The following is a 13,281-nucleotide window of genomic DNA, read 5'->3' on the forward strand; positions in this document are numbered from 1 at the left end:
ATTTGACCAAAAATGGCAATTGATAACAAATACTGTGGATTCATTTATTTTCATTGGTACCAATTTTCATTGATTGAGAAAAACTTGCATTTTGTTGGATATTTAATTTCGTGGTTTTGGCAATGGCTATATATATTTCTTAAGGAAATTTGTAATTCGTTTAAAATCTAAACTCATGGTTCCTCGTACCATTGAAATCTAAGTGCATACACTATAAGGCTTGACACAACAGTCATACAAATAACATCAAAATATGACAAGTATATCAGTGTCCACAAGTCAAACTTTGTAATCTGGTCAGATAATTCATTGTCACCAATGGTTAGGTAAAAACCTATTTTCTTCATAAAAGACTTATCATTGTGGTAAAAATTAACAACATCTATATAAATTTACAACATCAACACTCAAAGAAACTCTTATCAGTTGAAATGACAATGCACACTAACATTCTGGCACAGATAGTTTTGTTCTAGAAATGACAAGGCACACTAACATTCTGGCCCAGATTGTTTTGTTCTAGAAATGACAAGGCACACTAACATTCTGGCCCAGATAGTTTTGTTCTAGTCATTAGGTAAAGGAAAATTTTTAAGTAAAATTAGCAAAATCTCAAGTACGTAAAGGACCTGAAAAATACCTTCAACTGAGATGTTGTGTTTTTGGCTTTATCTTTCTTGCGTTGAGCTTTAGGAGACATTTTTGAGGCAAGAGTGACTGCCTTTGCTGTGCCTTTTAATGTTCTTTTCTCATCTTGCTTCTCCATCTTTTTTAAGGTGGCTTCCATCTTCTTTGCTTCTTTTGGGTTATAATCTGGATCATCTAAAAAGATCATGAATAGACCCTTTCAGATTAAGAGTAGAAGTAAATTTACAATTTCAATTTTTTTAATATCTAGGGCTCTTAAATTTGTATATTTTTGGACAAATATATTGAAATTAATAATGAAATCAGTTCATTAAAAACTCACTTGATTTTTATTATAAGACTATGTGACATACACATGAACAGTAAAATTCAGCCCTGTTCAGCTCTGAATGAAGGTTATGTGAATTATTTTTTACTGATTCAGACTTTCATCTTTATTGCAACCAGTAGGTATAGAGCCATATGGAGTTGTCCCTATTTACTTAACCTTGACCTTTGATGGATACCAACCTTCATCTTTACTGTCACCATTAGGTAATGAGCCATGTGGAGTTGTTACCTATTTACTTAACCTTGACCTTTAAGATGGATACATACCTTTGTTTTTACTGCCTCCATAATGTATCATGTCATATGAAGTTGTCTCCTGATCTCTTTTTCATGACCAAGAGATGGATACAAACCTTTGTTTTTACTGTCACCATTAGGTATAAAGCCATATAGAGTTGCTCCCTGTTTACTTAATCTTGACCTCAAATGGATACCCACCTTCATTTTTACTGTCATCATTAGGCATAGAGACATACAGAGTTGCTCCCTATTTACTTATCCTTGACCTCAGATGAATACCCACCTTCATTTTTACTGTCACCATTAGGTATAGAGCCATATGGAGTTGTTCCCTGATTATTGTTTATTGGAATGTCTGTCTGATTGTCAAGGTCAACTGGGTCAATGATATCATTCCTTTTGTTTTTATCATGTTCCTGCAATTACATGTATATCTTAAATTTATTTCTTGTATAAAAATAGAGATCTTTGTCTGAAATTTCAGACACTGTAGTGTATTAAATTTGAGGAATTTGTCCTTTAAAGCTTGCTGAAACCAATCATAGTATACATATCTCCCAGTTCAAATTAATTAATTTATAATACTTTTGTCTTCCCAAAGCCTAGCTACATACATTCCCACTTGTCAAGGTATAATATCGCCTTATTCACTTCCTGTTATTAAAATCATTTTTTATTCTTTATCATAGGTTTCACAGTTTCAATATATTTAACAAAGGAAAAATTGTTGATTATGGGCACACTTGATGAAGCTTTCATATAAAATTGTCTCTTACAAATAAATACCAAGTTACATGGCTGCAGGTCATATAGCATTAGACAAATAAGAATCATAGGAACATGAAATGTAGGTCATGGTGACTTACTTGAGTACTCAACTAAGTGAATAATAATATATAGGTCAAGTGACAATATTTTTAGCATAAATGCTATTCAAACATTTTTTTTTCAAAATGTTATAAAATACATAACAGATCATTTGTCACGATTTTCTCTATTTAGCAAAGGTATAATAAAACAGCAAAAGTCAAAATCTAAACGTTTAATTAACTTTTTATCTAAAAATATATCTACTGTAAAGCATGTGCAGTGGATGCTCAAAGTAAGCTATTCTATTATTTGGAATATATGTAGCTCACACATAATAAAAAAGTATTAATGCAAATTTTGTAAGATAAGCAATAAGTAAAATAATTGGTTATTTGATTTAAATGTTGACAATATTAATTGTGAATGATCTTAGCAGAATATCTGTTAAACTCTACTAGTCAGTGATCAACAAACCTGTTACTTCAAATCATGGAAGTATATTATATTACTTCCATGACCCAATGAATTTTTGAATTAAAATATAATTTTAAGTCAAGCTAGAGAAACTGGAAGGTAGATGCTCTTAATGAATATTTTTTATCTCAGAGAGCATGTGTTTCTCGTATAGGTCCAAGTGCATCTTCAACAATGGAAAAACTTGAACATTGTAAGCTAGCATATACTTTAGTTCATAACAAAACACTCTTTTTCTTGGATCTTGTTTGCTGATAATTGTTCCTTCTATCTGCTATAGTTTTGAACCAAACACAAAAAGGGTAAACATCGTCATTTATAGGCAAATAACTCCTATGAGAACAGGTAATTTGATCTATCCCAACCTATTTGCAGATCTTGTCTTGTCTCTGATTATTTTTCATTTTTTAAGTTTCTGTCTATCTACCACAGTTTTTAAGATAAATGGAAACTGCAAAACATATTAATGAAATCATTTTAAAAGGCCAATAACTCCTGCAACTGTTAGATTTATCATAATATTATATGTTAATTTTTTCTAGATACTCCTTTACTTGAAATAAAACATTACATGCTATTTAAATAGAAAGTTAAAAAATGGGATATTAGAAAGGGATCATCCACATAAACCAGACTGCAGTCATATTGAAGCAAAATGAAAAGAAAATATATTTCAAGATAGATTTGAGGGTGACAAGGACACACAAGTAAAAAAATAATATACTGGTTCTGAAAATCTGAAGTTTCAAATCATTTTTTATACTATAGTTTTAAGGTTAAAACTAAGTTTACACTAAAATATATAGTGAATCAAAGCAATATTTTGTTTAATATCATATAACCTGAATAATTGAATCAATGGTACAAATGTACCATATTTTTGCAATATTCTAATGTATATTTAAGAAAATTTAAGGATTAAATGTCATAAGCACATAAAAAAATAAGAAAGACTTAAATGAAAATTTGTATTTTGTAAAGGTTAAAAGATTTGAGGATTTAAGTTTTGAGAGAACTTTCAAATTAACAATTGGAAGAAAGCAGGTCCAAATAAATGGTACATACAATGGATGCAACTTTCTCATGCAAATAAGGATTTGTACACAGACACAGATTTACAACATAAACAATGCTAGGAAAATAAAATTGTGTACATGAAAAGCCTCAGGCTGTAAAAAATGACTGATCCATTAGTCCTCAATGAGTCCAGTTCTAATGACATTTTATTAAACACAGTGTAAAACAAAACAAAACACCATGCATATGCATCTTCATTTTGGATATAACAAAAATGTTTATAAAATCAGAGTGCCATAAAAATCTAAATAGGGAGGTGTGCTAATAAAAAATTTCAATTAATTTTTTTTGTCAAATTTTCAAGAATAGGAAGTAGGCATTCTTTTATTCATCAATTTTGTTTCATAAAGAGGATGACTTACCTTACAGTAGATTCTTTTTATTCATTTTTATTTGAGACGTCAATTTTTAACGTAAAGCATCAAAATAAGTGTTCAACGAAAGTACAAGGGTGTTAATTCAAACTTTGGAGAGAGAAAAACAAATTATCAACAAAAATACGATCTTTCTGCAATCCACAAAAACTAAGAAAATGAAATATATTCAAGGTATCATACCACTATCCTTTGTTAAGATCTTTCTGTTTTCAGTGATTTTTTGGTAAAATTTGTTTGAATGTCTTCTTTGTTTTAAATCATGTTCAATGGCAGTTTGGAGGTATCAAATATTATTCTTAAAATAAACTCATCATAGATACCAGGACTAAATTTAGTATATACGCCAGACGTGCGTTTTGTCTACAAAAGACTCATCAGTGACGTATGAATCTAAAAAAGTTAAAAAGGCCAAATAAAGTACGAAGTTAAAGAGCGTTGAGAACCAAAATTCCTAAAAGTTTTGCCAAATACAGGTAAGGTGATCTATGTCTGAGGTAGAAAAGCCTTAGTAATTCAAAAAATTCAAAAATTTGTAAAAAAGATTGATCGTTATCATATCCCAAAATTTAATAGCAATTAATCTCTTAACACAATTTTTCAGAATCTTTCAATTCAAAATTTTGGTTGATTTACTCTTTCACGTTGTTTGTTAAGGTGACACTATACCGCCATACTCACTTATTTGAGGGAACATCAGACTTGTATATTAAATTTATGAATAATTGTCATAAATCTTGATAACAATTGCTCAAGCGGTTACAGAGGAGGCTATCATTTTTTGAAAGCGAAAGAATGAATGAAGTGACATATGCAAGATGCTTGGTGAAGGCAATAGCCCACAGTGGCCTTTTGGTCCATTGGGGTTAAGTACCTGTTGATTACTTTAGAGTAACTGGACTCAATGATAAGAGAAAGAATGTGAGATACCATGGTGCAATGATAATTTACCTCATCAGGTGTCAAATTGGGATCCTGTGAATTAACATAAAGGGAGGTAACAAAGCTCTAGCTACAATGTATCCTGACATGCTGTTATGTTAATGATTATACTCAATGATTGTATATGTGATTGGGGGTCAGCAACAGAACACACTAAAGCTGTCTGTAAACAAAGATCACCTGGTTCCCTGTTCATTAAACAGGAAATAGGGACCTGACAATACTCATCTCCAAACCATGAATGAAGGAAACTTAATGTATGAATACAACACTGAATCAAGGATACAAATTAAGAAAATGTTTTCAAAGATCTGAGACCTTACTTCTGTTCACATAATTTGACAAAATATGCAAACAGACGTGATGCAGAATTTCAGTGACTTTCGCATTTTAGTCTTTTTTTTTTATACTATTCCCCTGATAAGACATAGGGGACATTTTCTTTTACAAACTATTTTCATTTAAATTAAAAAGGAAATACTTTATTCGAAAATATTTTGAATATCTAGAACGTTATGCATATTGAACAATAGCCATCCAAAGGTTTGGAGATAGTAATAATACTACACATAGCAAACTACAGCCAGGGGAGATAACTATACTGTGCTAACAGGGGCAATACGGTGTAATGTGACTATAAATTAAATAATGTTTTTCTATCTAGATCTATTATATTTCTGTATCATCACAATAACATTAAATAATATTTCCTTCTGACAATTTTTTTATGCTGAATAATCATCTTTTTAATTTCAATTTGTATTCTTTTATATTAAAGGTCAAAATCACATGGTAAAGGTCATTATCAGTATATGCTAAATAATAAAAAAATACCTGTATCAATGTATCGACAGAGGCAAAGTATTTACTCCACCAATCTAAATTATCAACGTCAAGGTCATCCTCATCTTCAGGCAATGATTTCTTCTTTCGTTTATTTTCTGCTGTTTTTTGTTTCTTCTGGTCTGCCTGAGGTGATAAATGAATTTAGAATTCATTTTATAACAACTATCAGAGAGCAAGATTATCCAATAGAATTGAATGTGCTGAATCCCCAAACATGAGTAACATGCAGTGTCAAAAGAGAATTGTAAACTTTAAAAATTGCAGCAGTGGTGGATCCAGAAGTGGAGCCCACTGACTGCCTAAGAGGGGCCCGCTCTGGTCATGCTTCAATGATTCCCTATATAATCAACCAAATTTTTCACAGGAAAGGGGGGCCTGGGCCCCCTGTGCCACACCATACTCCCCCTAAATCTGTCTCTGTCAATGCATTTCATTTCTGTAATTATTGATGTTAACATTTTGAGTTAACATAAAATTGACAAACAATTTTGTCTTGATTTTATTTTTGGTAAATACAATACTCATGATACATGTTACAGTTAAAAAAGAAAATTAACGCTGAAGAATTTGTTTACCACATCAATTGCAAGTGGTCTGTTTTTGTTGATGAGAGGTAATCTTTCATCTGGCATAGTGATGGCTACATCATCAACCTTTACTGAAACTTGAGGCCCAATAACTTTTGGAGCATCAGGGTCTTTTCCTGTAAATAAACCAAAGAGTAAATTTTAACCAACATAATTTTTGTTTATCAAATAGAAACAAGAGTGGACAAACTGAAATCAGTCTCCTAACATGATAACAGAATTGTATGTTAAAAAACTGTTATATTGAAGATTAAGACGCCATTCACACATTGAAAAATTGAATCAATCTTATCTTTGTATTTACATTTACAGAAGCAAGATCGATCTTTCAACTGATATTCAAAAGGAAACAAAAATACTCATATAAAGATAAGGAGATTGGAATGATTGTGGATGTGACAAATATTCACCAGAGATCCAATGAAGCCAGTGACATGTTAACTTAAGTCAGTCACTAACTAACAGAACTAGATATCATTGAGATGGGAGCCATCTCTGTGGGCCCCGCTGTCAATAACGTGGGGTAAATAAGTTGTATGGATAATCTGATATGAAGCATTATTTGAAGTTATTACATAGTCTCATGTGTGATTTTGATCTAAGATTTTAAGTTAAAACTGATAAATATTCTCATCTTACTTTCATAGTATAATAGTGATATGACTGCATGATGTGAACTCATTGATTACTACTTTAAGGTGACTTCTGGATATATGGATTGATGTTTGAACAATATGTTTAAAGGTGCTGCCCAATTGATATTTGTCACATATTTTTAGAATTATGCCTTCAATATATTATGACCCACCAAGTATAAAGTATGAAATATTAATGGTTCTCGAGAGGTAGAGCGGACACAATTTGTTAAGAACAACGAACAGATGGACAGACCGACAGACTGATCTTAGACCTAGGATGCATACATTATGACACATTCTCTTGTGTTGGTTAATATATATGTTAAGTTGAAAATGTTTGTCAGGTATAAAGTATGAAATAATAACAGCTGTCCTCTCAAAATATAATGTGGATCAAATTTGTTAGCGATGGACAGACCAACAGACAGACAGACCTTTGACCTAGGAAGTGGTACATATATCATGACACACCCTCTGGTGTTGGTTAAAATAGATGTCAAGTATAATATTTGAAATCATAACGGTTTTCAAGATATAGAGCGGACACAATCTTCACCACAGGACACAGGGTTGTCAACTGAAACCAAAGTTTTTTTGACGTTGACCTTTGACCTAGGAAGTTGTACATACATCATGACACGCCCTCTGGTGGTGGTTAAAATGTATGACAAGTATATACTTTGAAATCATAACGATTATCTAGATATGGAGCGGACACGATCTTCACCACAGGACACAGGATTGTCAACTCGAAACCAAAGTTTTTGACCTTGACCTTTGACCTAGGAAGTTGTACATACATCATGACACACCCTCTGGTGGTTGTTAAAATGGATGTCAAGTATAAACTTTGAAATCATAATGGTTATCTAGATATGGAGCAGACACGATCTTCACCACAGGACACAGGATTGTCAACTCGAAACCAAAGTTTTTGACCTTGACCTTTGACCTAGGAAGTTGTACATACATCATGACACACCCTCTGGTGGTTGTTAAAATGGATGTCAAGTATAAACTTTGAAATCATAATGGTTATCTAGATATGGAGCGGACACGATCTTCACCACAGGACATGGGGTTGTCAACTGAAACCAAAGTTTTTGACCTTGACCTTTGACCTAGGAAGTTGTACATACAACATGACACACCCTCTGGTGTTGGTTAATAATCATGTTAAGTATTAAGTATGAAATCATAACGGTTCTCTAGATATGGAGCGGACACGAAAGTGTTACGGACGGACGGACGGACGGACAGACGGACGGACGGACGGACGGACGGACGGACAGACTGATCACTATAGGGCGACCCGCCGTCGGCGGGGCCCTAATAATGTCATATATATATGGCTGACATAATCTTGACAATATAAACCCTCTATATATGACACCTTCACCTATCTCTACTCACCAGGGAATAACTTTTAACTCCTTCACCTATCTCTACTCACCAGGGAATAACTTTTGACTCCTTCACCTATCTCTACTCACCAGGGAATAACTTTTGACTCCTTCACCTATCTCTACTCACCAGGGAATAACTTTTGACTCATTCACCTATCTCTACTCACCAGAGAATAACTTTTGACTCCTTCACCTATCTCTACTCACCAGGGAATAACTTCTGACTCCTTCACCTATCTTTACTCACCAGGGAATAACTTTTGACTCCTTCACCTATCTCTACTCACCCGGGAATAACTTCTGACCCCTTCACCTATCTCTACTCACCAGGGAATAACTTCTGACCCCTTCACCTATCTTTACTCACCAGGGAATAACGTTTGACTCCTTCACCTATCTGTACTCAGCAGGGAATAACTTTTGACTCCTTCACCTATCTCTACTCACCAGGGAATAACTTCTGACTCCTTCACCTATCTTTACTCACCAGGGAATAACTTTTGACTCCTTCACCTATCTCTACTCACCAGGGAATAACTTCTGTAGAGCTGCCTTTGCTTTCTTTGTTGTAGGAATGTACATGAACTTGTGTATAGAGTTAATTACATGTGTACCAACCAACACATATCGGCCAAAGTTACGGCAGTCTATACATCTTATTGTAATTGGGGGACAGTAATTTTCATTTTCTGGCAATTCCTGAAACAAAATTTATAAAATTAAGTACAAAATAAAAGCTTCACTCTCATTTTTGTTTACTCAAAAAACATTATCAGAAAAGATGCAAGACCTTTTAACAATGCTGGAATAGCTTAAATTTATTTTCCTTTTCTTATTCTACAAATTTTTTTTCTTGTAGATATTCTATGGTAGCTTACTGTGGATTCATTTATTTTCTTGAATACCAATTTTCGTGGATTGCAGAAAACTTGCCTATTTGTGGATATGTGATTGCATGGTTTTGCCAAAGTCTGCATACAACCTTATAGTAATTTTGTACTTCATTGAACATTTAAATTTATTTGAATGTTGCATTCATTTGCATAATTTGACAACCCTGCATACCAAGGTATCCACTTCAGGAACTCTATCGAAATTATTCACACAGGCGTTGGTTCACCTCATGGAGTTTAATTTAATATTATTTATTCGTGAACCCCTGCATCCAAAAGGAACCACCTTGCTTCATGTGCCGATCTACAGGCCACCAGCATATACATGGACAAAGAAATCTTCCATAATTGCGACGAAATAACAACTGAACAAGATGACCACGATATTCGATACCACCTTAACATCTATAAATGATAGCAGATATAAATGTTAGCAAAAGAAGCGTACCACGGACGCCGATCTTAATAAATGAACTAGGAATTCACAACCATATGCCATTAAACACACCAACTACTGCAGACGATCCAAAAATTATAGTCACCAAATAATTAACAAGGGAACATTTTTTGACAATTTTATTATCCATAGCGGAGACCATAATCTTCCTATTGTTGCTGATGCGCAAGGAAGTAGTAACCTCCAACAATGGCCAGGTTGGAAGAGGAGCCTTGCGAAGTGGTAGGAACCATGGGAAGTTCGTCCAATTAGATACCAAGCCTTGAGAACAATTTCATGTATCATATAATAGTTAAACGAACTCAAGTTACATTGTAAACAAACTTTAATTTTCTATATTTATCTTATCTATTTATAACTCTGTATTGCTTCTTTCACTTTTCATTGTTTCTCTCACCATGACGACGTCAAATTCAATGCACCACTTTGAGTACTTCAGGGATTAATTTTTGTATAAAAATTGTCCTGATGAAGGCTGCCTTGCAGACGAAACATGTAGACCATAGCAAATAAAATTGCAGACCATTTGAAGTGTTGTTGTCAATTTGGAGTATTATATGAATGTTGCATTCATTTGCATAATTTGACAACGTTGCATACCAAGGTATCCACTTCAGGGACTCTATCGAAATGATTCACACAGGTGTTGGTTCACCTCATGGAGTTTAATTTAAATTCATGGTTAACTTGTTCCCACAAAAACCACAAAAATTGATATTCAACGAATAATATTGAATCCACAGTATCTAAAGTTTATTTAAAGAAATTTCTGGTTCTCTTCACATTTAAATCAGACTTACTGCATCAAATGATTTAACCAGTACACTGAAAGATTCTCTGCAAATAGGAATAAGACTTACCACATCAAATGATTTAACCAGTACACTGAAGTTTGGGTTTTTCTTGGTATGCTGTATAACAGATGACTGTTTAATCGACCCAGCACATTCAATGTCTATTCTTGGTCTGTCCACTGTTGATAACTGGACTCTCTTAAGATCTCGAACTCCCCAGAATAAAACCTGAATTCAAATGTTGGATAGTCTTATATATTTCTGTCTATAATAAAACAGCTCTTACATTTTATTATTTCTGTATTGTTTTTGAAGTACGAAAAATTTAAAGTATTCCACAATAACTGTTTGACTGAAAAAATATTTATGCCAGAATAATGAACAAGTATTTTTTAAATCAACCATCAAACCGAAATAATAGCTAAAAAACTCTATAATTTCAATTACATTTTTCTAAGACTTTTTATGTATCCACAATAGCATATTTTTTTTTTACCTCAATTCTGTGTTTACTAAGTATTGGTCGTATGCCTTTAGGTACAGGCATAACAGGGCCACGATCTTTCTCTCCTTGTTCTGGCATTTCTAAGGGAGGCAAATCTTCACCACCTTTCATATCACCAAAGGCAGATAACTGTAAACACACACAATTCATAAATATTCTATATATATTTTTATCTATAAGTAAATTATATATCATAAGTATAACATTCTGTGATGAAACAACCTTTCTTTGATAGATATCTTCCAATCCTGAAGATGATTATTTTTGCTATATTCAAATTATATCCTTGCCTTCAATGATTCAAAAATTTCTTTATGCAAAAAAATATTTATTTTCTAATATTTTTGAAAATTTAAGAATCAAAACGTTAAACATAAATAAAGTGTTTTTTTTAACTTTTGGAAATAAAGTGTTCAAGACGAATGTTTGTGGCATGCATTTCTATCCATAACAGTGACCTGAAAAAACACATACAAAAAAAAAAGAAACACAATGGAGAAATTAAGTTTGACATTCAGTCAAAAATTAAAAAAAAAACACCAATTAACATCATTGCAATTCTTTTCCATCTAAAATGCTCTATTTCTTAATTAATATCCTGGTAACAAAAATGCATATGTTATATTTTCACAAGTCCCTCTCCCCAAAAATGGTGACCGTTCTCAGATTTTTACTATTTTAAACTGATTACAGGTTTCATGGAGTAGAAACATTCATACAAAGAAGAAGGTATAAGAGCCCCTGTGAAAATATTTTTTAGGTTTTGATAAAAAAAAACATTTAAAGAATTATCATAATGACAAGTAAGTGAAAATAGTCGAGCAAAACAAATTACCTCAAAAAAAATTTGTGTAGAGTAAAATAAATTATTTGATAAATAAACAATTAACTAACATTGTAAAACAAAGGTTTGTTTACTATATTTAAATTTTCAACATTAAAAAAAATCTAAATATCAGACAATGTGAAGAAGAATTAATTTTCCAATTATTTCAATATTATAAAGAGACCAATCAAATCATTACGGCTTCAAAGTACAAAGTCTTAAGAACAAAAAAAATAATTTAAAACATTGTCAAGAGCAGCTCATACTTCTGCAGATAAGCCACTGTTCACTCAGGTACCTACACAAAGTTTAATGTTTAGAAAGAAAAACACATAATTTTTCTAGTTCCACTCATTGCAGTACTGGACAATAAAATGGTAATTGTTATTTAAACTATGATTACAGTGAAACCTATTAAAACCAAACCATTAGGTCATGAACCTTTTTTTGTCATATTGTATGATCCTGTAGTTTTCTTTTTTGTCAAACTTGTATAATCAAATAAGATCAGTCAGGGGACTTACTGAAATAAGTGATTTTTAAATCACTTATTTGAGTAGCAAAATTGAAGTTTTGTCACAAATTGTGATTTTGTAGTTTTACTAAAATTTTAAACACATAGGTTAATAAAATTGGAAAAAATGAACTTTTTGCTTCTTTTAAGTAGCAAAGTTTATTCCTTTGATACTATTTATCTGCAAATTCTATTTTAGTTGAAACAAGAATGTGTCCAAAGTACACGGATGCCCCACTCGCACTATGCTTTTCCATGTTCCATGGACCGTGAAATTGGGTAATTATCTAATTTGGCATTGAAATTAGAAAGATCATATCATAAGCAACAAGTGTACTAAGTTTCAAGTTGATTGGACTTCAGCTTCATCAAAAACTACCTTGACCAAAAACTTTAACCTGAAACTCCCACTTTCATTTTCTATGTTCAGTGAACCGTGAAATTGGGGTCAAAAGTCTAATTTGGCTTAAAAATAAGAAAGATCATCTCATAAGCAACAAGTGTACTAAGTTTCAAGTTGATTGGACTTCAGCTTCATCAAAAACTACCTTGACCAAAAACTTTAACCTGGACAGACGAACGGAGCCACAGACCAGAAAACATAATGCCCCTCTACTATCGTAGGTGGGGCATAAAAATGCTATAATAATGGCTTTACATAATAAACTCATACTTTCTTAACAGATTTTTCCCAGCAGTGGTAGTATTTTTCCTGTAAAGTTCAAGGTTTCATCTTTCAGATTATGTAATAAAATTCTACTGTTTGTGATAAAAATTTCACTGTTCAGGGGTGTTGAAATTAGTGGGGGTTATTAAAATAATGATACTTAAATAAGTGATTTTTGGGAAGGAAATTGAGGTATGATACTTCAACAAATGATTTTTATGTCATTATCCTAGATTCAGTACAAGGTCATCAC

At 32.5% G+C, this 13,281-nt stretch overlaps 1 protein-coding gene across 5 annotated transcripts in view; it reads right to left on the reverse strand.

Annotated features, from left to right (window-relative positions):
* The window catches only part of LOC143056797 (otoferlin-like), a 162,855-nt gene that overhangs the window by 45,651 nt on the left and 103,923 nt on the right, over nt 1–13,281 (reverse strand). For all 5 annotated transcript variants that reach the window (XM_076229988.1, XM_076229981.1, XM_076229964.1 and 2 more), the window contains 7 exons: nt 11,013–11,150; nt 10,583–10,744; nt 8,900–9,071; nt 6,317–6,444; nt 5,730–5,864; nt 1,502–1,634; nt 641–822 (listed from right to left, as the gene is read on the reverse strand). In XM_076229988.1, coding sequence (XP_076086103.1) covers nt 641–822; nt 1,502–1,634; nt 5,730–5,864; nt 6,317–6,444; nt 8,900–9,071; nt 10,583–10,744; nt 11,013–11,150 — 1,050 coding nt within the window. The remainder of the gene's footprint in view (nt 1–640; nt 823–1,501; nt 1,635–5,729; nt 5,865–6,316; nt 6,445–8,899; nt 9,072–10,582; nt 10,745–11,012; nt 11,151–13,281) is intronic.

This window comes from Mytilus galloprovincialis, chromosome 1 (genome assembly GCF_965363235.1).
Source record: "Mytilus galloprovincialis chromosome 1, xbMytGall1.hap1.1, whole genome shotgun sequence".
In the NCBI taxonomy this organism is placed as follows: domain Eukaryota; kingdom Metazoa; phylum Mollusca; class Bivalvia; order Mytilida; family Mytilidae; genus Mytilus; species Mytilus galloprovincialis.